General features: G+C 40.1%; 1 protein-coding gene across 2 annotated transcripts; it reads left to right on the top strand.

Annotated features, from left to right (window-relative positions):
* Positions 1-201: 201 nt before the first annotated feature.
* Positions 202-27,403, top strand: NR4A3 (nuclear receptor subfamily 4 group A member 3). Of its 2 annotated transcripts, XM_062569743.1 has the most exons (8): positions 202-587; positions 3,347-3,505; positions 6,309-7,195; positions 9,472-9,601; positions 10,553-10,725; positions 16,066-16,265; positions 17,495-17,673; positions 24,755-27,403. In XM_062569743.1, the coding sequence occupies exons 3-8, from the start codon at positions 6,311-6,313 to the stop codon at positions 25,015-25,017; spliced, it is 1,830 nt and encodes a 609-aa protein (XP_062425727.1). In that variant the 5' UTR covers positions 202-587; positions 3,347-3,505; positions 6,309-6,310; the 3' UTR covers positions 25,018-27,403. The 2 variants fall into 2 exon arrangements, with proteins under 2 accessions (XP_062425727.1, XP_062425728.1); XM_062569744.1 differs by lacking the exon at positions 3,347-3,505.
* The last annotated feature ends 102 nt before the right edge of the window (positions 27,404-27,505 follow it).

Raw genomic sequence — 27,505 nt, 5'->3', positions numbered from 1 at the left:
GCCTTCCCTGTCGCCCCGCTCCCGGCGCGGTGCTGCGCGGTGCTGCGCGGTGCGGCGGGAGCGGCGCGCACAGACTGGCGCGGGGGGGGGGGGGGGTCAGTAGCGTCAGGCTCCCATGGCGTCACTATTGACGTTTCGCATTCCAGCCGCTCTATGGAGAGGCCGCTAGGGCTCCTCTCGCATAAATGACGTTCAGACCGAGGGAGAGGGCGAGCAGCGCGGAGAGGAGTCTCCTTCCTCTCCGGCGGCGCCGCGGAGCACACGCGCTCGCACGGGCACACGGGCCCGGGGACCGGACTCTCTCCGCGGCCGCACACACAGACAAAGGCACATTGCGGCAGCAGTGGCGGCGCCTCGTCTCGCCCGCGCTACTACTCAGGAGCAGCGGCGGGAACGGGCTCCCGCTTTCTCAAGCTTTTGCCATCATTTTCCATGCCTCGGGATAACGCATCCTCCAGATTTGCAGCCACCAAGAGTCTCTGGGGTTTTCTTTTTACAATTTTGCCGCTGGACAGCGCCTACATGCACATTTAAGGAGACAGGCATTTACAAACTAGATGTAAAGACGGAACCTCCACAGCAATCAAGTACGTATATGAACGAGAGAGAGAGAGAGAGAGAGAGAGAGAGAGAGAATGTGATGTGTTTGGACTCGGTAGAAGTTGTACCGCTGGGGTAGATGCTCGCGAAATGACAGCGGTGTGTGAAGAATCTCGGGGTGGCTCCTCCGAGGTGCCGCGGCTCTAGCGGAAACTTTACCTCTCTTTTTCTCCCGTGTGGATGGTCATTTGCTACTCGGTGTTCGAGCCTCCCTTGCAGCTCTGCCCCCTCCTATGCCCATAGCACGACCATCGCCGCCGCTCTTCACAGCCAGGAGAGCTGGGTTAGTGGAATAAAGCCCCAGCCGGTACTAAGGTATTTCTGCTAGTTGTTGTCATGGAAATGATGCTGCCGGCGGCGGCGGGGAGTTTACAGCGCTTGTGATGAATGGCAGTAATTTGTCTTCTTCCTTTAACTGTGCTTGCAAAATAGCTGGTTTTGTTTGCACAAGTTAGAGCTGTCTAATAAGGACGGCGGGGCAGGTTGATCTAATCTGTCCTGAGGAGAGAACAGACCGTAGGAAGCCTGGAGAGCTTGCTAAAGAGGTAATTGTTGGAATGTGGCATATTGTATTGAAATGAGACGGGATCTTTGCTAGGCACGTCTGCCTGGCATCTGTTCCTAAGAAATTTGCACTTTTCCCTTTGGAGGTCAGAAATTGTAATCATAGGCTGCAGTGATCCAGCACGTGTGTTACAGTACGGAGAGACTTAACTGCAGTCTGCCTGACTCGCTGTGTAAACGTTTCGCTTACATTATTGTCTTAATGGCTGGGAAAAAAGTTTCAGTCTTGGAAAGAATCGATAAGGCACAGACACTCCGTCGTGTTATATTGGGGACGGTTATCGCGACTACATTATTGCGATAGGTTTTAGGCAGAGGTCTAAGGCGGACGTATGGATCACCTTCGTAACACTAGCTAATAAATCTATTTTTTAACTTGCGTTTTTTAAAAGATGGATTTCACGCCAGAAAATTTCCCAAAGATGGAAAATGCTGGGTTTTGTCGGGGATTTGGTGCGTTGGGATTGGATGTTTTTCCAGGAAAAAAAAAGTTTAGAAATGAATCGCTAACTTTTATCCAACCCACTTTACTTGATTACATTCTTCGCCCTCTTTTTCTTCCCTCCGTGGAGACTGTTGTATGTTGGAGTCAGGCCCCGTTAAAACAATGGACTAAAGCAAGACTAGACGGTTTCTTCGGAGGTGAAGCTCGTCCCAGCTCCTGAATATCTGCTCGAGCGACCGTGTGGCTCGGAGCGTTCCCAAAAATCACGAGCTAACCAGCCGTGGAAATATAGCTTGAAACTTTTAATTGAATGGAGCTTCCCCTTTCGCGGTCCCTCGCGGGTAAATGAAGGTTTCGAAATTCGACTGAAGAAGTCACAATCACAATGGAGTATTTCACGGTTTCCTCCTCATATTACAGGGTGGGGAGGAGTGTCACTCGGGGCTGAATGTAAAGTGCACGGAGGAAGAAAAGAGCTTTGACAAGGGTAGTTATTTCCTCCTAATTTACAGCCCTTAAGGCTCTGTGCTCCTGGCTCAGGCGTCTGCAGTCCGGAGGGGTGTTGCATGTTTAAAAGCGCAGTGAATGTCTCTAGGTAACCGCCGGCTCAGGGGGGGAGAGGAGCCCTAGGGCGCTCAGAGCACTGTGAGAAGCAGCCTCGCAGGAGCTTGGCCCGAGAGCAGGGAGGGAACAAAACCAGCAGGAGAGAAAGAGATGAGCTAATAATCATTTAACATCCCTGGAGCTGGGGCGGGATTAGGAGGCAAGGGGCAAGGGGTAGACGGAGAGCGCAGGGGTGGGTGAGAGAGCTGTCGGCGCTGCCCGAGGGGAGCTCCTGGGCCTCGGGGCAGGTTCCCAGTGCAGCCCCCGCCTATCTGTGCCGCCTGCGCGGGGTGAGCGCCCACCTGATCCCAGCGCGGCGGCACCGAAAGCCCCGGCGGCCCGGGACAGACCATTTCTATGGGATGAAGTGCCCGGAGCGCGGCAGCGTCCTGCCTAGCCTGCGGTGAGGTGCTCCACCGCCGCCGAGCGGTGCAGGGGGCACAGCTGCCCTGGGGCTGGGGCCGAGCCCCCTGGCGGGGCCGGGCCGCCCCGGGGCGGCAGGGCGGCAAACGCTGGAGACTTGCCGCACTGGTAGGAAACCCCTCAAGTCCCGTCCCTCCGGCTAGTCACTACCTCGGATAAAAACTTTCAATCTGCTTCTGACCCTCCCTCCCCCCGCTCCCGCCGAAAAAGAAACTTCCTGCTCCGCGGGCGGCCACGCTGCCAGGGAGCGCGCCGCACCAATGGATGCGAGGGCGGCTTCGGGGAGATGCTGCCCTGCAGCTGGAGTCACCCCTGCCCGGGGGGTAGCTCTCCCCTTGCCATCTCCCCAACCCACGCTCCTTACCAGAAAAACAATCGAGCAAGCAAGAACACGGCACCTCCGCTTCCCCCGTTCCTTTTTCCCAGCCCGGTGCTTCTTCCTTTTGTGTGATGAGGGAGCGAGAGCGGGGCTAGCAGAAAACGCGCCTCCCAGCTAGTGTCTTTCTTTTTTCCTGTGGAGCGAGGTGGGGGCTTGCTGTGCGACAAGAGGGGGGGGGTGGGGGAGGGACAGCCACCGCTGCGCTGGTCGTCCTGTGGCCCCGCAGAGGGAGCGGGGAAGAGGGGCATTTTCTGCCGCCAGGGGCGGGTGCTGCCCCCGTGCCACCCCCGGCTCCCCCTGACCGTGCCCTTCCTTCTCCCGCCACCTGCCAGAGTCCGGGTCGGAAGAGCGCCCGCCACCGAGGCCAGGCTCCCACTCCGGTGCCGCGGAGAGCTCCCGGCCGGCACGGACCCCGCCGCCCGCTCATCCCGCTGCCGCCTCCTCCGGCCGGACGCCCAGCCCCACCATTCAGCGAGCAAGATACCCTCCAGGTAAGGCCCTGCCCCGCCGCTCCTGGAGGTCACAGTGGCTGAGCCCGCCCGGCTTCTCCCGGGAGGAAAGGAGCAGGAGGCGCAGACGGGGCTGTAAAGGGCTTGCCCTTCCGCGATCTCCGCCTTTTGCAAGTACTTGCAACTGTGTCTACACTTCCCACCTCTCGTAGCCACCTCTGGTCCCTGCCGTTCCGTTTGACTCTAACGGCGCGGCAGAGCATTCACATCCGAAAAGGATCTAGAGCTCATGTCATTGAAAATGTCTGCGTTTGGTAACACTTTTAGCCGTATCATAACCGGATACATAGGAATTGAAAGTTCCAAACCAAAGATCTGTAAACATTTAAGGAGCAAATTGGAAGCAAGTGGGCGGCATGTTAATGTGTTTATGAAGAACATTGCTTACTTCGTGTTAAACTGTGCATCTCTTCTGTCAAGCTCTTGCAAAGGTTTGAGAAGGGATAATAGATCTGAATGTTTCTCCCCTGATTTTTTAATCATTCATTTTGGCTGTGATGACGTACAACTTCTCAATGTGCCTGCAGTGTTTTTTCAAATATCGTTGGGTAAAGAAATAATAATAAAAAAAATCCCAGGTGTTTACTTTTCAGGGTAATTAATATTAGTACCCTAAGTGGAAAAGTAGGGTTTAGAACCAGTCGGTTGAATGCGCTAGCAGAGCGCGAAGTAGGAGGAGTCCTGCAGATCGCGACGGATATCTACGGCAGCGATATTTTTTCGGTCCACAGGTCTGTCTTATTTTAGACTTCTGCTTCTTATTCCACTTAGAACTGAATTCTGTGATATAACCCCGTTATGCTCAGAAGCATACCCTGTTTAGGAGAAAAAAAAAGTAAAGATCTGTTCTCCTGAACTCCTGCTCATTTCCAGAGCAAGCAAAAAGACTTTTTTTTTTTTTTCCTTCCCAGGAGTATGTATGAAAACGTCCATTTGTGGCGTTATCTGTCTGCTCGTTCAGTTGCGTTTCTCAGTCATTTCTCAGTAGAGGTGCAGGGAAGGAATTTCTTCCTCTTTTTATTTGATTAAGCACTGATCAGCATACTTCAACAGACGGTCCTTAAACTGATGCATTATAGTAATAGGAGTTGGCATAACATCTGTGTACATTGAATAGCATGTACAGAAATTGATAGTAAAAACAAGAATAATAGAAAATATATAAATAAGATTGAGAGGTGAAGTTTAGGAGTACAGTCCGTCCTGCTTTTTTCTTTTTTCTTTTTTCTTTTTTTTTTTAATCTAAGTAACTGGATTTACAGGCAGAAAGGTCTTAGCGGTTTTGAAAATTAAAAGCACTATTTTTCTCTCACTTTTTTTTCTTATTGAAAAGAAGAAAGATCTGAAGAGTTTGTGATGGTACGATAATTGAAATGTGGTTCTTAGTTTAGATATGTTTGTCGGCAAAGCAGTTGATTTAACACAAATTAGTTGGGATTATTGCATGACAGATTAAAATTAGTACTTTAAAAGTGAAGGTGGTTCTTAAATTACTGAGAGAAAAGCCATATTTTTAATGCAGTTTTTTTATATGAATTGCTTAACAAGTGCCTTTGGAATATAAATTACGATGATTAGGAACAAATAAACATTTAATGTTGATACACATTTTCTCCATGAGTTAAAATATTACTTTATTTTCTGTTCTCTTGAAAAGAGAATTTATACTAACTGATGAAAAAATGTATTTTATTCCTGTGTCGTGGAACTGAAACTCACCATGCGCTTTTAGTTTTGGTTGCAAATTCTGAGCTAGAATCTAACAGTTTAATCAAGCAAACCTCAAATGAATTGCAGAATTTGGTCCATTATTTCTTGTGAGCAGCAAAGGAAAGCAGAACAGTAGGAAATGTGAAAGAAAAACACAAATCTTTATAGGTAGTGATTGTGTTGTTACAACCATTCCAGCTATCAGTGAACCACATTAACTTTTATGACTAATGGAAAAACAATTATATTGTCAGCCTAAACCTTGCTTTCTGGAAAAAAAAAAAAAAAAAAAAAAAAAAAGAGAGAGAGAGAGAAACAGAAATATAACATACTTTTTTCCTTATGTTTTTTTTTTAAAAAATTGGGGATACAGTGTACCACCCACTTTTTTTTTTTTAGGAGAATGCCATACCACATATAAACTTAAAACTAATTAGACATCAACTAGCTAGACATCAACTAGCTAGACACCAACCTGGAATAATTATCTGACCAGAAATGCACTTTGAAGGTCCACAGCTGGGTAAGCAAAATTGATGTTTGCAAGTCCTAAGTGGAAAATACTGTGACTTGAGTTGTTTCTCTGACCTGGCATACACTGTAGATGCTGTTCTTTTTAAAATATATGTAATTTCTGATATTACACATTTGATAATCTAGTTTACCCTTCATGAAAATTTTATGGCACAGTTGTGCACATATAAAGATAGATTTAGAGTCATTATACTGTTTTCATTAGACTTATTTAATTCTTATTGACACTTGTATATATTAAGCAGCAGATCTAGGGCAGTTTGAGATGGATTATACTCTCACTGACACTAGTATAAATCTGAGTTGCTCCAGTGACTAAATGAGAGCAGGATGCCTAATATTTAGTCAATCCTAGTACATATTTTTTATTGAAAGACAAGGACTCAAAGCTAATTTATATTTCCCATGTCCCAGCAAACACGAAAGCTGTGTGTCTAACTGGGCTCCATGAAATGTGGGAAAGCTCCTAAGCAAGAAGTTAACAAGGGTCTGAAGTGCCACCTGAGTGCCTGGTTGTTAACATCCCCCTTTGCCCTTGCAGATATGCCCTGTGTGCAAGCGCAGTATAGTCCTTCACCGCCTGGTTCAAATTATGCAGCACAGACCTACGCATATGGCTCAGAGTACAGCTCAGAGATCATGAATCCTGACTACACCAAGCTGACCATGGACCTGAGTAGCACTGAGATCACTGCTACAGCCACCACCTCTCTTCCCAGCTTCAGCACCTTCATGGAGGGTTACTCCGGCAGCTACGAGCTCAAGCCTTCCTGCCTCTATCAAATGCAATCTGCCTCCTCCTCCAGTCAGAGGCCCCTCATAAAAATGGAAGACACCCGGCTTTCTTCCTACCAACAGTCACTGCCACCATCCTCAGACGAGGGAATGCCCAGCACATCCATGTACTTCAAACAATCTCCACCCTCGACACCCACCACACCTGGCTTCCCCTCTCACCAGAGCCTGTGGGATGAGCCCCCGCTGCCACCCGCACAGACCTGCCTTCCTCCTGGCCACCTCATGGATGCTGCCCCCATGAAGACTGTGCCTCCGCGCTTCCCTCTCTTTCACTTCAAGCATTCACCCCCCCATACGCCAGCAGCAGGTGCCCACATGTGCTATGACCCTGCTTCCTTGAGCCTGCCGCTGGGACCCGACAGACCCACGTCCAGCCAGGCTGCCATGGAGACCCATTCCTATGGGCTTCCCCTGGCCAAAAGACCAGCTACGCTAGCCTTCTCGCAGCTTGGCCTCAACGCAGCAACTTCTGGCCTCATGGGTGAGAGCAGCGGTGGCAGCAGTGGCCTCCCATCCCCACCCAGCAGGAGCTCCTCATCCGGGGAGGGCACTTGTGCCGTCTGTGGGGACAATGCTGCCTGCCAGCACTACGGCGTACGAACATGTGAGGGCTGCAAGGGCTTTTTCAAGGTGAGAGCTCAGCATGCACACCGGTGCACATGTTTTGGTCCTCTTCCTGCTTCTCTCCCTCTGCACCTGCCTCCACCAAACCACTGCTTGCTTGTGGCTGTGGCAGTGCTGGCACAGGGTAGCGCAGCCCTGAGGGCACAGAGCTACCAGCCCTGGTGTTCGGTGAGGAAGGGTAAATGTATTTACAAGGCCAAGTCAAGCCCTCCATAGAACAAAATGATCAGCCAGAGTCTCAGTTGAGAAACAGCCATAGTGCTAAACTGTGTTAACTGAGTCTGTACTCTATCAGTGTTGCTTAATGGAGATCAGGTCACCTGCTGCAGAGGTGTCTCTAGGAATGTATCTACTTAAGCTGTTAACTAAATTTATTTTGTAGCTAAATTCATCTGGAATAAATCTATCTTTTTGACAAGCTGGATTTTATTCAGCCACTAACCTAAATTAAACCTTGTTTTAAATGAGATAAGAAATGCAGAAATCTTTAATATTTTAGCTGCTGGTAATAGTGCCATTTGTTGCACTGAGGAAGATCCAGGTGAGGAGGGCTATAAATACAATGTAAGGATGAGACTGCTTTAATGCATGAAATAAACCCAAATATTCATAATTTTATGTGGTTGGTGCTTCATTATAGCTCTTCAGTTTAGGAACCAAGTGAGTTCTCATCAATTGGAGGTACCTAGCAGAGCACTAACTAAGCCCTATTTAGTGTCTCCATGTTAGCTTTATATGTTAGAAGATTTTGAAGCTGAAAGGTAAGACTGATAATTTACATAAAGCAGTTTCTTAGAGGAATCTTTGTGCTTATATTTTAAAGATTTGAGTAGTTGCCTTTTGCTTTTATATTTGAGTGCTTGATCATTTTCTTTCAATAGATATAGTTTAGATCTCAATAATTTTTTTTTTAGAAATAACTTAAGCGAAAAACTTGGGATAGGGTTGGGGCAGAATTCTGCTCAATAGGTTTAAGATATGGTAAATTTGGATTTGCTATGATAAATTTTTTTCTGCAGGGCTAGTGGGCACGCCATTGTTTTGATAAAAGAATTCCCAAGTGTGATAGGAATAAAAATAGTTCAAAAATACTTGTAGGAGGGAGGGTTTACAACATTGTTTTTATTGCACGTAGAACTACTAACATTACTTAATAATAATTGTTTTACAACATGGTAAAATAAAAAAAAAAACTCCTGTAAAATTTATTTTTTATTTAACTGTAATTAGCCAATGGAACACAAATAACCTGCAAACAACAGCTATTATGGGCCCAATCCTGAGCCAGTGGAAATCAATAGCATATCCTATTAATTTAGATTCAAAGCAGGATCTAGAGCTTATTTTGCAAAATTATTTTTTCAAGCGAAATGTACAATTTTCAGTTTTAAAGAACAATGAATGATGTTTGCTGTGTCTCTTATACCTTGAAGCTGTCTTATTTAAAAAGGAACACAAATTATGAAATAACATTCTTCCATGAATTTAATTGCAGTGAAAGATTTAATACCAAATGTCAAACTTATAGATTTGTTCTTGTTATGATGTCTATTAAGCTTTTTGTGCTAAGTTATTTATTGATGTGTCTTTGATTTTAAGAATAAAAACATAAAATTTTTGCATTAATTTCTATTATATATTTTTCAACACTAACCATGTTTTTACAATTTTTAAATTGACTGCATAGTCTTTAAATAATTTTTAGAGTTATTTAAATGTATGTAACTACAGTGTAATTCTATCTGTTTTTTTTCTGCAAGTCAGGTTAGTCTCCCAGAATACCGTTGGTAGGGTTTCTGGTACTTTTATATTCTTCCCTGATGATTTTAATAGCTAACCGAACCAGTCATTGTGATATTTGACTAATAATAGTGATAGCAGGAGAAGTACATCACAGATCATTTTGATTTTATTTTAATAAGGTCAGCAATAATCAAGGGAATGAACCAACTAGAAAATTGTTCCCAAAGGGATATTAAAAGTGGAGATAATCTAATCCCCAAAGGTAGATGCGATGACCTGGTAATTTCAGATATGATTTTATCATTCCAAGTTGCCTGTCTCCAGAGACTAGCTTCAGAACAATCCTAGATGATTTTCATTGTCAGCAGCTAATACTAATAAAATTGTTTTTCCTGCAGGCTAGTGTGTTAGGAAATTAATTTTATCTAATTATATGAATTGCACTGTCGCTTTTCATGTTGTAATTAAAATACATTTTGTCAGGTTCTAAGTCGTTCAAGAAACTATCAATTCACTATTTTTGTGTTGCATTTTCTCAGAGAACAGTTCAGAAAAATGCAAAATATGTTTGTCTCGCAAATAAAAACTGTCCAGTGGACAAGAGACGTCGTAACAGATGCCAATACTGCCGATTTCAGAAGTGTCTCAGTGTTGGCATGGTTAAAGAAGGTAAGGAATATTGCTATTATTATTCCAACCACAGAAATATTATGTTTAATGAATATATGGCTGTGTGTGGATATGGCTGTCTTCATGATGAATTTGACAGTGATGAAATTCCTAACTTATTCCTAACAAATTCACTCAAAATGTGAATTTGTGTAATAACGTACTAAACTTTTCCTTTTAATCCAGGCAGCAGGGTTATCATATTTAGACTTTTGGAGACTCCCGAGTTCAAGAACAGCAAGGCCATGGAAGGATAATTTGATGGTGGCCAAAATACCTCCTTTACTAACTTTGCACAGTGTTCAATAATAGCTGTTGGTTACCGTGTACTATCTCAGAGGGGCTGCATTTCATTTTTTTACATACATAGGATCTTGTTTCATTCCCATAAGCTGATTGTAACTTTGCAACTAAATTAAATGGAAATAGGATGAACTCATTGGTGCCAATTCTGCAAATGTTTATATATGTGAGTAACACTGTGTGAATAGTCCCATTGCAGCTACTAGCATGGATAATATGACCTATATAGTGACCATATTTTTCAAATGCTTTAAGAAAGCCAGAATTACTTTGAATGAATGATTCTTCCATATAAAATGTGTATGAGTATTATTAAGATCTGTGTTTCATGCTCAGCTTTTTTTCAGCAGTAGAGCATCTGTGTGTGCATATATACAGGCACATAGGCATTTGCTGAAAAAACCCAGGAGCAATAGAAATACAGCAGGGTTTTAAGTAAGCAGTTACATTACTGCTTATCATCATAAGGCGGATGTAATTTTGATATCATTTGTATTTCTTTGCATTTAAAGGCACCAATAGCATGTATTGAAATTGAATTCTCTCTCTTTTTTTTTTCCAAGCTAGCCATCATAAGAAAAGCAGATGTTCATTCTGCTCTTTAGTTTGCTGATGTCTTTGCAACTGACTCTCTTCTTTTTTAATTAGTTGTCCGTACTGATAGCCTGAAAGGGAGAAGAGGTCGGCTGCCTTCCAAACCAAAGAGCCCCTTGCAGCAGGAACCTTCACAGCCCTCACCACCTTCTCCTCCCATCAGCATGATGAACGCCCTTGTACGAGCTTTAACGGACTCCACTCCCAGGGAGCTTGACTACTCAAGAGTACGTCTCATTTCTCTTTCTTTCTTTGTTTTCTGTATAGAGATTTGTGCACTGCATTTCCATTTAACAACCAGTTTGATAAAATGAAAATAAATGTAAAATTCAGATAAGAGCAGAAATTTATACAGCCAGCCACATTTATTCAGAGTAGGTGGACATGACTGAAAGGAGGTGCAAGTACCATTAGGGACTGCAAGTGTGTGTGTCTGAAAGCTAAGTTTAACCACAGTATATTCCACAGATGAGTGAATGCAAGAATGTGTGGATAAATACAGCACTCTTCTTGCAAGAGGCTTTACCCAAAACACTATCAATTATAATACAATTGATTAATCCAACAAACTCAGGAGTGGGACTCATTTGTCAGAGATCTCAATTTCCAGGTTGTAAAGGCTAAAATCTAATAGCACTTTTCTGGTATTCAAATATAAAGGTTGTGTGAAGTAATACTGGGTCACTGAAGCAAACAGGCTGTCTAGAACTCATTTCTATTGCAATCAGTTGGAATTTTACCACTATTTTAAACAGGAATAGATTCTGGCTTTGAATACCCCAGCATGGATATTTCTCAAGTATTATTCACATTTGTGAAATAAATCTTTGAATTGAAATTCTAAAAAACTAAATCAGTAAAGCTTTATCAGATATTGTATGTTTTTTGTACCCTTTTTCTTTAATGTAATATATTCACCAGTTAAATTTTTGTAGGCTATTTTGCAAGTATATAAGACTGTTCTGTAGTTATTAAAATACAATGCTGAAATGGCATGTTAAATATGTATTTTAGATAGATTGATATATGAAAAGAAAAAATCCAGCTAAGGAAAAGCATGATCAGATTACTTACTCTTAATGAAAAATGAGTAAATCTCAGCAGTACTAAGACAACATCTACATTAGCAGTTTATCACCTGTTTCTAAGTAATATTAAACAATGAAAACTATTTTATTATAAATATATAAAATGATATAGTTCTATTTTAAAATATATTTACATATATCATTTGGCAATTATAAGCATGCTGTAATATCTTTTCTTCAAGCTAGTCTTTAAGTGTACAATTTTACAAGTTATTACTAAGAATCTAGTTGATTACTACTTGACACCCTTTTAGGGGGAGAATGCATTAGGCATATTTACACATATTTTAACCACCCAAAATATCTCAGGGGGTCATTCTGCAAATACCTAGGTATGTGACTCATTGTACTCTTGGGCAGAAATCTACTGTATGCCACAGAATTACTTGAGCATAATAAACCAGTGCATGAAAGCAGCATCAAAACATATTTATTTGTGTTTATATAAAGATGTAGAGCTCTTTCACATTTACAGAAAAAAGAATAAACACTATGTATTTTTACATGACTTTTTTCTTCATCCTACAGTAATCATTTCTCTTAAGAAAACAGCCTTAGATGTAAGCAGTTAACAGTTCTGCAGAATATTACAGAAAGCATATAATTGATGATAAATTAACTTAGACTTGGTATTTACAAGATTATGTATGATTGGCTGTTGGGACATCTTAATATCCAAGGTGTTTTTTTGTTGTTTTAAGAACAAAAGTTACAAAAATCTATTAGACTTAGCAGTACTGAAAATACAAAAATATATTAAAATAAATTAATAGATTGCTAGGTTCTTAATGAATCTTGTGCTTATTTTAAAAAGTTCAGGGAGATCAGGAATTAATAATGTATAAAAACTGATATTAACTAAATGAAATATGCAGCAAATGCATTGTAATGCTAAAATAAGTCTGAAGAATGCTATACCTGTGAAGACTAAATAAAGATACATTCAGATCGGCTGTGACCCCGCAATGCAGTACAGATCAGTAGATCTGAGAACCCAGTTTTGTAGCCAGGACCGTAGTGCTTGGAATGGTCTTCATGTTTGTACCTCGTAAAGTTTTCTCAACTATTGTAAAAATACCAATAAGAGTTTCAGAGAGGAATGTAATACTTGTTCCCTCCAAAACCCAATGACCTACCCAAAGAAATCCTAAAATAAATTGCAAAATAAATTGCATATCCTTGGAATTTTAAAACAAAACACATTGGAATTGGCTCTGTTCAGAACATAGCTACTCTTCCTTTAAGCATTGGTTTTAATTTACCAGTCCACAGCAATGGTATATTTAGGTATCTGGTTTCAAAAATCACTAGGAAGAGAATTTGGTTTATGAACTCTTTAAAGGCCAAGGGCCATAATCGGGTCTCACAGCTGTTTCACTGGTACAATTCCATGCGTTTAGACTTCGAACGAAAGGAGATGAGAACCAGACCTTGTATCCTGCAGTCCTTATTCAGGCAGAAGTTGCCTTTTGGAGGGAGAATGCAGCATTTAGATAATAATCTGCCTCCTTCCCACAGCCCCCAAGCCAGAAACTAAGCAAATATAAGGGTTTCTCACACAGGAAGGGCAGATGCATTGAAAAACAAGCATAGCTTCTTCTCTAAGACTGTGGAGATGTTGTTTTTATGCTTTTGTAGCTATCCCATTTTATGAAGGACTGATAAAAGCAGGCAAGGGTGGAGTGAGATTGTACTATCATTCTCCCCAACATCAGGTTCTTGGAAGCTCTTTAAATATACCATATAAACTAATGTTGCTTCCTCCCATGGAACTCCTCCTTGAGAAAAAGCTGGCCATCCTTTAATTCCTAAAGGAACTCTGAGCAAGGGAACAAAGGAGAGCTTTGTCTTCTGGATCTCTCCCAGAGTGCCTCTGGTTTGCACAGGCAGGTTAAGAAGGGCAGAATGGAGCCCTCCCATACTGCAGCCTCCTGACCAAGACTTACCAGCTATCTAGTTCAGAAGTCAGGTCAAATATCAGTTCTTAACAGAATAATCACGGAAAAAAGTCACTGATTTTATGCATAAGACATGCATGCTATTTATGGCTGCTTACGTACTTGTAAGTCTGTTACAAGCAAACATTTCAGCTACTCTTTGTAAGTGCTAACTTTTTCTAGCAAGCAGTGACACATCACAGCAGTTTAAAAAAAATATTAATTCCATATATTTTTTAACTTTCTGCTAAAAATGCTCTCATGGGCTAAACAGTAATAATAAATATAGGATACAGGTTTTTTTTTCAGATGCATTCTATTTAATTAAATGTCCCACATGGGTTATACTGTACTGTAGCATTCACAGTCATGTGATAGAATGCAGCACTCAACTTTGTTAGAAAATGTTAAAATTTTGTATTATTAACACCATAGGAATTTTTTTCAAAATATTGGGAACAAATTAATCTCTGGCATAATTAGACTGACTTGTGATGAGTTACATCTCTGATAAATTTAGAGTGTTATCTTTTTCTTTTCCTTCTCTTTCCCTTCCTTTTCGCTGATACTCTGATCAAGACTATCTCCTGCCTTAGCAGTACCTGTGCAAGGATTCCCAACAACCCATTCCATTTGCCTTTATAGAAAGAAGGAGCTATAGCTCAGGGCTTGCATAGTGAAGCAGACCTCCCAGAGCCTTCAGAAGCAGATGGCCAAGAATAAGAAAAGCTCATCTCCTCACACTGACACTGTATTAGCTTTCTCCACAGCTTCATTATAAGATGGTCTAGCACATGCAAAGGCTCTGCAAAAACATACAGTATTTTTCTGCCTACTAGTCACCACGGTGCTCCCATCCTGTTGCAGTCTAGCAGCCAGAGTACTATTTCATATTGCTCAAGCACCCTCCACTGCATCATTCAGATGCAGAACTAAACATGTAACAGTGCAGCACATACATCTGCTGCTGCTGCTCCTCATCCTTTCCCTATTTTTGCCTCCAATTGCTTTGCTGTCACAGGATTCTTCCAAGTAGCCAGAGCAGAATTTGTCCCCACGTGAACTTCATCAGAGGGACTGCATATGTTTCACTAGCTGACTACAGGAGGTAGCTAGTAGCTCACTTTAAGAAACTCATTTTGCTAGCGTTAAGGTGCACAGAACATATTCATTCAGGGCTAGTACTGACAACCCAGATGTGGCCAGAGATTTCCAAGATTTCTAGCAGCTTTACTATGGCTTTGCAATCAATCAGTGTCTCTGACACTTTCATTTATCCCTTACCCACCAGTAGCAATGAGCTCCAGCTGTGGCAAGCAATGATTAAGGCATCCACCCTGCAGGGTCTCTTTGCAGCTCTCTCCTCTTCTCCCTGCAGAGAGGTAAATCCTGGGCTGCAGTAAGCAACCATGGGAGATCTGCAGCAGAGGTAGCATGCCTGTAAGCAGGGCCTCTCAAGCTTCTAGCATACTTTTATTGATTTTGAAAAAGATGTGGTCTTTCTGCTTCCATGCTTGACCGGGTGACTAAGGAAACTGTCAAGCTAATGGCCTCTGCCCCTAACTGCATATAGAGAGTGGTTTTCAAGGTGTGCAGGGTGTGCACACTGTTTTCAGCTATGGAGACCTCCTCAACCTTTTCTCAGCTGAACATCACAGAGAGAGAGTTTCTATCAAGTCTCTCCCAGAAATAACCCACAGGAGGCCTGATGGGGAGGATGTTGGTACAATAAATCTCAAACTATTCAGTTCCTGCTCAGAAAACTGGCAGCACTTTTTACATGTGTAATCAGGCAAAAGTCATAAAGCTCCTGTTATGTTTTCTGCCAGAGAGAGAGTACTGTCACAGAAGTGACAGGGATCCACTGGCAGGGAAGTAGGAGACAGCAGGGAGGGAGCTGTCAGAGAGTCACAGGGAAGTTAAGCAAACTGATGCTGTCAAATGGTTGTCTGAAAGAGTTATAGCCACATCAACAGCATAATAGGTTCTCCAGAACCTAAAATGCTATTTGAAGAGTAAGCAATATTTTGGGGCAACTATTTCACTTTGAACTAATTTTATATTCAAATGAAGTGATGCTGCATGTGTCAGGTAAAAGATGATTTATCTTACATGTCTCTGTCACTGTCAGATAAAAGGCAGTTTGAGAGGTTTTGGAAGAAATCTGCATTTTGTATATACTAAGACAAATTCATCAATGGGAAAACTGTTTAACTATAGTAAGTTAAACAGTATTCTTCTATTGTTTTAGAAATTACCCTATCCACCAGATTTCTGTTCTATTTATTAATAGTATATAGGTAGTTGTAAAATGTCATAATTTATGAAGGTTTTCTGTACATGTAGAAGTATTTGGTGATATGCATCTAAATAGCAGAATGCCTGTAGATAGGTAAATAGGTAGATAGATTTAGACCTATGTATTATGGTTAATAACACCAGTTTTGCCATTGAGGGAAACATTGCTGGGCAGATAACACTGTATGTTTCAGAGCATGCCGCAAAGTGCATATAACACTGCTTTCTGTGGCTTTCCTTTTAGTACTGTTCCACTGACCAGGCTGCTGCAGGCACAGATGCAGAACATGTCCAACAGTTCTATAACCTTCTGACTGCCTCCATTGATGTATCTAGAGGCTGGGCAGAAAGAATCCCTGGATTTATTGACCTCCCAAAAGAAGATCAGATATTACTCATAGAATCAGCTTTTTTGGAGCTCTTTGTACTAAGACTCTCCATCAGGTAACTATTTATTTCATTTCCTGTTAAGCTGATGTGAAAGGTCATCCATCTAAATGTTTTTAAGGAATAAATATGACAGTATCTTTGAACATTGTTTTTTTTTTTTTTTTTTTTTTTTTTTTTTAAAGCACGAAACATCAGCAAAGTCTGCATCCACAAAATACAGTATTTCATTTGTGTTACACTGCAGAAAAAAACAATAAAAGGATTTAAAAACAGAGTACAGTTCTCACTAATGTGGTTCTTTTCATTTGATATACCACATCCTCTTTTTCCCTGTTTATCAAAATTGATCTTCAGGTACTATTTCAGCAAGTTTGCTTCATATCATAGTTATCAGTATAAACTGTAGAAAATACCTTTAATATAAAAGCTTTTTCTTTTTCTCTTCTTTTCCTTTAGCACATGTGCATCTTTATAGTCTGCTTTAAAAGGGGATAAAGAAGCTTTAAAATCTTATTCAGATTGTTTTTCTTATTATTACCAAGTCATTTAATAGAGTGAGATGTTGTTCGTCAGTCTGGCACTAGTTAAGACATTTTACTACAGATGCTTTCGGGAACTGGGGAAATTCCAAACTGGAGAATTGAATTATGCCCATGTTCCTTCAGGTTGAAAATGACATTTGCATGCTGCTTTCTGCAGGGATATTGTAGTAGGGGGAGGAAGGAGGGGAGAGCTTGGCTGTGATATCTCTCTCACACACACAGCTTTTCACAAAGACGACTATATTATGTTCTGTGCATTGGTCTGTATTATTGTATGTATTTTCCATTGTTTTTTCTTTATCAGTTTTTACAATAAGAAAAATGTAGATGAGACTAAATAAATGCTGAGCACTGTAGAGTCTCTTCTTCAGTTACTGTTAGTTTTGTACTTCAAAATGCATGCACTTAGTGTTCCTTTGGTTCAAACATACAGTACTTAATGTAAAATGTCTCCTCTGTTTATGCCTTTGGGCAGGACCAAAATCTTAACTAATTAGACAGTCTACACCACATGCTACAGTTAACCTCAGGCTTATATCTCTACAAAGGAAGCAATCATAGAAGCTTGCTTGTTGTACTTCTGCCCCAAGGGAGAAGCCTATTGTCAGATGTGAATGCCCACATATGTCTCAGGATAATATGCATTGGATTTTAAATGACAGACACTTCAGTACTGGTTATGCATTTTACTGTAAAGTAGAAGATGCATTAATTTTTTTTTTTAAACTCTTTTTATTTGAGGTCTGATACTGCTGAGGATAAGTTTGTATTCTGCAATGGACTTGTGCTTCATAGACTTCAGTGCCTTCGTGGATTTGGGGAGTGGCTTGACTCTATTAAAGACTTTTCCTTAAACTTAAAGAGCCTTAACCTTGATATCCCAGCCTTAGCAAGTTTATCAGCTCTAACTATGATTACAGGTAAGTGCTCCTTTGATAACAGAAATCTTCAGATACTAGTGCTCTGTTTTAGTGTAGATTCAAGCAATCTCAGTTAGTTTGGCTATATTCCAGGTGAAGTGACTAGATTTTAAGCATTGTAATGACCATACTGAAATTGTGGACTGTAACATTAGACCCTCCCAAACACCTATTAAAATGTAATCTGACTCTATTCTCCATGGGTCTTTTTTTTTTTTTCTTGGAATAGTCTCTAAAAAGCAAACTGCCTGCAACCAAATTGTGTAGCTCCTACAAAAGCATTCAAAATGTTTGCTGAATTCACAGAAAAGCGTAATGAAACGATAAGGACTAAGTCTTCTGTGTAGAAGTACTAACATCAGGGTAGCTGAAGAGCTGGAAATCATACAGATAGTATAGCCTGCCTCTCAGTGGGATAGCTAGATCAGAGAGAGTGCTTCACAAGGGCAACAGTGCTTTTGGTACCTAAGCACTATAGCTACTTCATGGTACCATTTTTTTGAGAGATGAAATTGGAGAATAGGAAGAAAAATGATTTTTTATGCAGTTTTACAAAAACTGTTGGGTGTGCACATGATCGTTTCACCCTTTCTGCCTAATGGGGCAAACAGCAGGAAACTAATGTAAAAATCTGCCAAACTTGGCTAGTAAGTATAGAACAGGGGAAGCAGAGCTTTTTAAAGTGCAATTTCCTCATTCCTGAAACAACAAAAGCCCCTTGAAGTGCATACTGCATTCCTTGGGCTTAGGAGGCAAGGCTGGTTGAAGCAGCCACAGAGCCAAAGCTGGGAGTAAGGGTATCCATGGAAATGCAGAGTGAGCACAGCACACAGCTCTCCTGAAAGCCCCACACTCATTTCAGAAAAGATAATGATGTAGAGGTGCAGCTGGATCACTGGGGTGAAAAAGCATGCCAGCATGCCTTGAGCTGAACCTTCCTGAGGATACCATAAGCTCCCCTGGGATGGGAATTGATTTCCTCACACATCTCAGGCATCCTATAGTCTGCAGTTGGTAGCCTCAACAATATCAGCTGCAGTCTTCATTCTACCTAGAATGAGGTGATGCTTGGGAAACACTGAGGGAAAACGCCCAATGGCAAATATAAAAACTATTAGATACCGAATTCCTGCTCACATTTGTGGGGCCAAGATTTTGGCCTCGGATCTTACATGGTACACTTCCTTACTGCATTTGGGCTTGTTTTAGCTTTAACTCTCTTTTTCTTCTGGAACGTATTTTCAGTTTTTCAGTGAAATTTTGTTCATGTTTCTGTGCTTGTGAAGAGTCCATTGAGAGCTAGATTTTGGTTTCATTGATACAACTCTTAAATCCAGAATAACTCAGTGGAGTTGCTTTGTTTTTCCTGAAAAAATCCAAAATGAAAGATGTGTTAAAGTGAAAAAGAGCATTCTCGAGTTATTTTTGACTCCTGTATATAAACATCCATCTACATGCACTCACACATACTTAGGTATATATAATAAATATATACCTATAAATCAAGGATTTATAGTGTTTTCTCTCCATATATATATTTGCACACAGGTATACACGTCCACACACACACACACACACACACATATTTATATAAACACATATATAGAGCACATATCCTTGATTTAGGTTATTGACTGTATGTTATCTAGATAGATGCAGTAGCTGGAGCTTGTACTTGATTATCTTCCTGGAGACTGAGGGGACATAGATAGAGGTACAGGATATCATGAAAACTGTATAGATGAATGCAGGAAATGCTAGTCTATGTGAAGATTTTTTTTTCCTTACAGACTCATGGTGAATTTTAACATGATAATCTTTGTTCAGGCAGACACTGTTTGGCTGCCCTTCCAATAAGTTCAATTCCATTCTTTTTCTTTGGATCATTTATTCTGTGGGGATGTGTGATCTATGGACCTAAGGAAGAGTACCAACATGGAAAAAAAAATGTTGGTCGTCTAGGGACAGGTTCTATCATTAGTTTCACATTGACAATTCCTGTGAGTTTAGTGTGTTGTATAGATCACAAGTGTTCTTGTACAATTGCTCCATGCTGTAATTTCTCTAGTCCCTACGAAGTTTTAATGTTAAAGTTTGCAGTGTAGACCAGAACTTAATTCAGACTATCTTTTAAAATACTGCATCAGCCTCTTGAATGACTTGTTTTAACAATTTTCCAACAATATCAAAATATATTGATGGATATATAGATTGAAATTACAGTGAAGTTCATGTAAAAGACAGTCTAATTAATTTTCAAATTTCTGCCTACCCTGAAACATCTAGTGCTTTCTTTCTCTGTCTTGTTCATTCTTTTACTCTCTGCCTCTTCCTTTCTGTACCCACATCATAATATTATTGTTTTGTCCACTTGTCACTCTCAGTGGCATGCTGCTGAGTACAGAGCATTCTACCCCTAATCCAGCCAAGCTCTTTTGGCATATGTTTATTTTAAGTGTTTTACACATCAGCCAAAAGCCACTGTACATATTCAGCTTATTCACATTTTTAATGCTTTGTTAGGCTGGCACTAGCCTAACATTGAAGCACATTGAAGAACATTGTGAGGTTTCAATTCATTATGAGTTTGTGTTCATCCTGCTGCTGTAGGGCTTTACATTCCAGCTCCACCATCACTGATACTAAGAAATAGCAATGAGTCCAGTCTGGTTGCTGCAGTTCCCCTCTAAGCATGGATTTGTCCAACTGGCCTATGGAAGGGAGGCTTATTGTACTTCGGCAGGATATATCCTTCAGTCCTGTTGCCAGGATCTTACAGAATAGCTGCTTCATGTGCTGGGTCTACATATGGGCAGGTGGCAGACTAGAGGAGTGTAGGAGTGCCAGTTATAGAAAAAATCTCCAGATTGCATTGTCTGCTATCCCCCCACACACTCACACACATACTTTGCTGAGGGGAATACTGTCAGCAGCAAAGTGAAGTACTTACTCCTCATCCTTTCCTACCCTTTTGCTCAGGCAACAACTCTTTCCTTCTACAGCAATCCACGGCCTCTGTGTTTTGTTGTGGATTTTTTAAAGGATGGGGCAAGCTCTGATATCCTGTATGGTCTCAGTCCCATATTCAGCCCATTGGACTTTATGTACCTCATACAGTCAATGGAGAAATATAGGGCACCTCCAGAAGTTGATTCATCCACTTAAAATCTAAATCATCTCCAAAAAATGCCCATTTCTCCACTGACATTAGAGGAAACCTGAGAAGTCTGCGCTCCTAGCTTAGGCACCCTCGTGAAGTGCCCAAAAGGTAAGCAGAATGAATATGGACAGAGCACACCAGAAAAGAACACTCCTGGATCTGTCATGTCCCAGTCTTGCTGAGTACCAAAGTGTGCACAAGGCAATCAAAAAGCTGAAGGCTTAAGTTATAGAAGGATAAGAGGATTGTGAAGGAGGAAGAGAAAATCAGATAATTATATTGAAAACGAGACAATCAAGAGGCTTATTTTAAGTAAGCAACATAAATCTTGCATTTTTGGTCAGACTGTTTCTGATACCTCAGAATTATTTAAGGCTAAAACTTACCCAGCTAGATATAAAGTACAGAGCCAAAGGGTCCATGAAATACTTAGGAACTTTGAAATACACGCTTTAAGAGTGGTGTTCTTCATAGAGGTAGCAGGACTGAATCTGCCCAGCCTGCCCCATGTCAGAGACTAGGGAAAGAAGGACTAGTTCAGCTGGTGACTGGTTTTCCTGCTCTTGCTATCAAGATTTTGCTGATCAGCATAATTATAACACAGATACACATTGAGATTCCAGGAAATCGTGTGTGAGTAAAGGAGAAAGTTGTAAAAAACCTTGCAGTGTTCAGTTTGCCAAAATGAGCTGCTAAGTTTGCAGAGCTTTAGAGGCAAGGCTTCTGATGAATCATTCTGACAGGTTTATGGAGAGCATCTTTGCCATAAATCACTTTTTTTTTTCTTACAAAAATTGATGGTATTCCATAACACAAGGTTCAAAATCTTATATTCACTTTACCTGCACATCTTTAATTACCATTGTAAGAAAGTCTGAAGACACTAATATTTATACACCTCTTCAATCAGTTAGAGAAAATATATTGATTTTGACTAGCTGTCCTTTTTGTGGATAAATCTTGTCCTTTTCATTTCTATGTGGATAAGAACATCCTGTGGAAGCCAGCAAATGATTATGAGGCCATTGTCTTCAGAGACAGTGCACCTACTTGTCACAAGTGCCTCATTCTTCTCCCTTTAGGATGAGTGGCTGTATAGACTCAGTCTTTCTGCCTTTCTTTAGGTCTTTCTGAGTAAGACTAGTTATGTAGAAAAGGCAAGAAAATGTGTTTCTTGCTATTTGAGCCCAAACTATTAAATTACAATATTTGATGTAAACGAGATGCAAGACTCCTCAAGTTTTTCTCATGAAGGAGCTGTTTAATATAGCAGCACATTCTCCAAAAATGAGTTGGATACTAACTTCCAGAGACTATGATTGAGGTACCAGTGCAAACAGTGCCATTTACTAGCAGAAAGGCTCCCAAAGAGGTCTTTGTCCTTCTCTGGGTCCACAGATTCAAAGGATGCCTTAATGACTGGGGTAAGGGAGACTCAAACCCCCTTCCTTCCAGTGAGGCAGTTTCAGCTGCCAGACATTCGCAAGTAGTAAATGCCATCCCATGGCATTTCATGCAAGAGAGAACACTGCTTTTTCAAAAAGTGCTTTAATATTGTAGCACTAGAGAGCAGACTAAGGATGGAGTATGTCTTAATCCTGATTTTTTTTGATTTTTTTATTTAAAGTTAGGCTACTAATACTATAATTTTTGCACATACTGTATTTTACATCAGCATGTTTCATGGCTAGTCACCTAAGAAACCGTTTGTTCATGAAACCTTTTGAACTTCACAGTGTAAGACAAAGACTGCTTAGTTCTGACTTGAAATGTTAACAACATCGCTGTGTACTCAAGAGCTACAGAAAGTTTCCTGTACTCTGCAGTAATACACACACCTGCTGAGACATCGGTTTAAAAATCTACTCTGCTATTTTAAAAACAGTTTTGGGACTCATTCTAGTGTTTCAGCTCTCTAGATCTATAAAGCTATCTTTACTTACACAGCCAGGAACAACCTCAAAACAAATTAAAAGATGGGAACTCTTGAAAGACTGCAAGATCAATCTAATGTCCTGCAGACTTGCCCAGAAGACTAGTAGTAAAATATTCCTACAGTTTTTCAGATTTGTATAAAATATTTATCCCCTCAAGATTTTTAATGGCAGAATCTACTTAAGTATTTACTTTCAATGACCTGAATGGTTAAGGCTTACACTATACTGAATTTACTGGAAAGACTTTAAATATTCAGTGACATATTTTAATGTAAAAAAGGCGTTTAGAATGCCTAGTTTTTTTTTATTCCTTCAAGGTGAAGACAATGTCTGAAGCAGATGTTACTACCTGGATGTATGATGCCCTGCAGCAACAGGATAGTACAGAGTAGTACTAAATGGTAGAATCAGTAGCTTCTGGCCAGAGATTTATGTATCTGCAGTCAGATTTACTTATCTGACCCCAAATTAATACTCTTTAGGAGCTAGCTCTGTGTACATCAATAGAGTTGCAGATGGGTCAGATGAGTGAAAATCCCTGGAGAATCTGATCTGATTCATTGGCTCCCACTTGGTTTATTGGTTTATCAAGAACATCAACCAAAGCAGTTGGTAACAGGAGGCATGGAAAAGTTTTTATACAGATACCTGCACCATGTAGGCACCATTATGCATTGCACAGGCATTATGTCTGCTTCTGGGAGTAAAGAAGATTGTTCTCCATTGTTTGTTAGGGGGCTAGACAAAGAAAGTATCTATTGCCAGCTCCTCCTGAAATAAAGAGGCATAAAACTTGGGGAGATGTGGCTGCCAGTGGTGAGGAGGGAGGCCAGAGAAGACAGGCAACTTCAAATGCATCATGCATGAGAACTTCCACAAAAACTCACTCCTTGTCTCCTGCCATCACTGTTTTTCCATGTCTAGTTAAAATTAATTTGATCTGCATTTTCTTGGACTGCCCTATCTGGTATAATTCTATTTCATGTGCAAATGATTATGACTTTTCCATGAAGCCAATTATTACTTATCTGTGAATTTCAAAGTCAAAGACAAATAAAAATGCCACAAAGCTATTTGAGATTACTGTTCAGAAATGTTGCATTAATTTATCCACTCAATCTTGATAGCAAACAACTCAGAATTATCTTTCCTTATGTATCAGTAAAGAGCCAAGAGCCTGCTTTTATTAAATCACAGATCTGATTCATTGTGCTTAAGCTTAAAGAACTGAGGATGTGTTTAACATTATGACAGCATTTTAAGAGGCTGTTCTTCCCAGCTCTTCTTCCTTTTACGGATATTGAGTTTTTTGTGATAGATAACTCAGCAGCCTTTTCACTTTTCACATTGCTCCCTCAAAGAAAAACAGTTAACTTCCAGATTTCTTTTATTTTGAACCTTTTACAGATGAATAAGCTAAAAAGCAGTAGCTGATCAAAATAACAAAGGCTAGTAAGGTGCCTTTAGTTTCTTACGAAAGTGTCTGCAAATTCCTAATGGAATTCCAAGCCTAGTGTTGATGGAGCTGGCTAAGGGTATCGATCGCCACTTGAATTCACTGAATAAATAATGGTTGCCATAGTTATCGAGCATTCACAACTGGTAGGGAAGCATGGAAATCTCCAAAACACCTCCTGTGATAGTTTTGCTAGAAAATCGCCCAATTAAATTCTGTCTCATATCATAAAAATTATGTTAGATACACTGCCTGGACTCATTTTACTAGTATTTCAATCACAGTTGAGCATCTCTATTACTTATTTTAGTAGCTAAAAAGAGAAAGGCAATTCTTGTGTCGTATTTTGTATGACACAAAGGTTAACTGACACTATTTAACCAATTTAAGACATCATAGACATTTAAAGCATTTTTGTTTTGTATACCAAGCACACATTTGGTTACAGTTTGCTCACTGAAGAAAAGGAGACCTTTCAATTTGGAGGAAGGATGCTGACTTGCTTTCTCTTGTGCCCTCACTTTGCAGAACGACATGGATTAAAAGAACCAAAGAAAGTGGAAGAGCTATGCAACAAGATCACAAGCAGTTTGAAAGATCACTTAAGTTTCAGTTGCCAAAACAAAGGACAACCCCTCGAGTCTGCGGAGCCTAAGGTACTGGGGGTTCTCGCTGACTTGCGTTCTCTCTGCACACTGGGACTGCAGCGCATCTTCTACCTGAAACTGGAAGATTTGGTGCCCGCCCCTTCCATTATTGACAGGCTGTTTCTGGACACCTTACCCTTCTGAGTCGAGTCACCCCCACAAAAGGCAAATGCCCACCAGAGCAGGCAAATGGATTGTGACTTAGAGCTAAAGTTTCTGCCCTCATTTAATAGAAAAGCAGCTCCAGCTCTAAAATGAGGTTTTCTCTGGCGCTTTGTTTATACAATCTGAGGCCTAAAACTTACTGGCTTACTGTTTTGGGGTTGTGTTCTTTGTTTTCTTTTTTGTGATTTGGGGTTTTTTAAATTGCTAATATGGCACTTTTGGACAATGCTATCCTAGCAGCAGTAAAAGTTTGACATGACTGTTTTAAATCTGTTGTTTAACACCTCATTGTTTATGAGGAATAAAATCATAGAAGAATTTGTGTGTTTGAAAGCAAGAACAGCAAATAGTTCAGCAAATAGAACAGCAAATTGCCAGGGCAGTATGTGTTTTGTGACAATACCTTTAGCATACTTCCTGCATCAAGGGCACGTACATTGGCACAATCTAAACAAAAGTTCACTTTTTATAACAAAGTACATTCAACTGAACATTTCATATAAATCAAATATAGCAAAATGACAATGGCTGTTAGCTCCCATGTTCAAGTGCAATTTTTTAAAGTGCTGTCTTACTAAGTCTTGTTTATTAACTAATTTATTTTAATATGAAAATAAATGGAAGAAATCAAGTGAGAAAATTACATGCACTAACTTACATGACAGAGCTTTCCAAACTTGATTCCATGTAGAATGACTAACTGACAAATGTATATGGAAGACACAGGAACAACAGTGATTCAGTTGTTCCTTAGACAAGGAAGTTCAAGTAAGTAGTGACTGGAGCCTACAGGGTCAGCATCAGGGATAGCTAAGTTTTAGATTTAACACAAGTAACAAGTTATTAAACAGACCCAAGGTGGTTTCAAAGAACAAGCAAGTCTTGTAAAATAGTATGAATGTAAGTGCTAGGAAGAGTATGGTGGGCTGCATTTAAACATTCCGTGTTCGTACTCCTTTTTGTATGTTTATACTGTTGATGCCATATTAATATGAAATAATTTGTTGCATAGTGTCTTTATTTGTATAAATGTTTGTATGCATGGTATATTGTAATGGCTTTGCCTGTATTTATTGCAATGACTGCCAGCTCATGGGAGCCCTGTTACACAGAATAACTAAATGGAGTGTTCACACTGACTCAGATACACCAGTTGGAGAATTATATACATATATATAATGTGTGTATATATATGTATATACTATATGTGTGTGTGCGCGCGCGCGTGTCTTTTTATTAACCATTTGTATATAAAATATCTGTCAAATCACAAGCAGAGTTATTTTACAGTTTATTTGCAGTGACTTCTAAGGCAGTACTGTTTAGCACTTTGATATTAAAATCTTGCTCCTGTTTTGCTAAATTCAAATAATATTTTTAAATTTTAGTTCTAAAAAACTTTATATGCACTGTATTAAGTCAAAATTTTGTTGGTCATTTTGCTAAGGAAATTTCTGAATGTCAATCTGATGTCACTGTATCTTTTGTTAGCTTTAAACATTCTAGCTTTTGTCTTTTTTTAAACTATGCTGTTTATATGGAAATTAAATTATACAATCAAACAGATGCCAAATGAATTTCCTAATTGCTGCAAAGGATAACCCAGATATTGAGTCACTGTATGGTTTTCAAATAGTAATCTGGTATTTTATCACTTACTATGTTTGGATGTGCTTTTATGAAAAAACTATTCTTATATCAAGATTTATAGTAGTATCAATAGGGAAACAGACTTATAGTCATTATAGTTAATATTTCTGGTTTACCTGCAGATAATGTTTGAAAAAGTATTGCTTTTTATATTGACTTTTAACCTTATGTGCAAACATAATAGCATAATTAAATATCAGAGAAGCTAATGTTTCTTGTAGGTTGCTGTAACTAGCCTGACCAGCAAGATAAATATATTTTGACTGAATTTCAGCTTTTTGTATATACTAAATATATATATATACACACACATACACACACATACACACCACAGTCTTAACTGTGATACTCTCACAAATCACCTCACCTGTGAGATTGTCCTTCATGTCAATAAACAGATTCATCAGCAAGTCAACCAGGGCCAGGTCACAACAGTAAAGGAAAGAATTAATGCAGGTTCAATTCACTACTTTCGTTAGAGCTCTCTCAGTGTAAACATACCTTCATATAGGCAGAATTCAGGAATATATCAGGTGTTAAGGGAGAGTGCCTTGCTTTTATTTCAGATAACAGTGTTTCAAGAGTTTCTTCACTCCTCTAACAGCAGTACCTCTTCCTTTTTTTGTGGTGTTAACCTGTGGGTTGAAAGAAATGTTCTTGTACATATACAATGTAAATTAAACTTATTAAATTGAATAACATTTTTTTCAGAGGCCCCATGTGTGTTGAGTAAGTATGCTTAATTCTGTTGAAATCTGATGTGAATCTTTTTATCATTTATGAAACATTAAAAATTTGTCTACTTGAATCTTAAAAG

This window comes from Rhea pennata, chromosome 2, assembly GCF_028389875.1.
Source record: "Rhea pennata isolate bPtePen1 chromosome 2, bPtePen1.pri, whole genome shotgun sequence".
Lineage (NCBI taxonomy): Eukaryota > Metazoa > Chordata > Aves > Rheiformes > Rheidae > Rhea > Rhea pennata.
The sequence above is the reverse complement of the archived record's forward strand: the minus strand, read 5'-3'. Positions and strand labels throughout refer to the sequence as shown.

Bases quoted from the DNA above. Each gene is read 5' to 3' on its own strand.
- NR4A3 (XM_062569744.1), top strand. From the start codon at position 6,311: ATGCCCTGTGTGCAAGCGCAGTATAGTCCTTCACCGCCTGGTTCAAAT. The intron at 7,196-9,471 runs GTGAGAGCTCAG...GCATTTTCTCAG, and splicing joins GCTGCAAGGGCTTTTTCAAG to AGAACAGTTCAGAAAAATGC. The intron at 16,266-17,494 runs GTAACTATTTAT...TTTTTATTTGAG, and splicing joins GTACTAAGACTCTCCATCAG to GTCTGATACTGCTGAGGATA.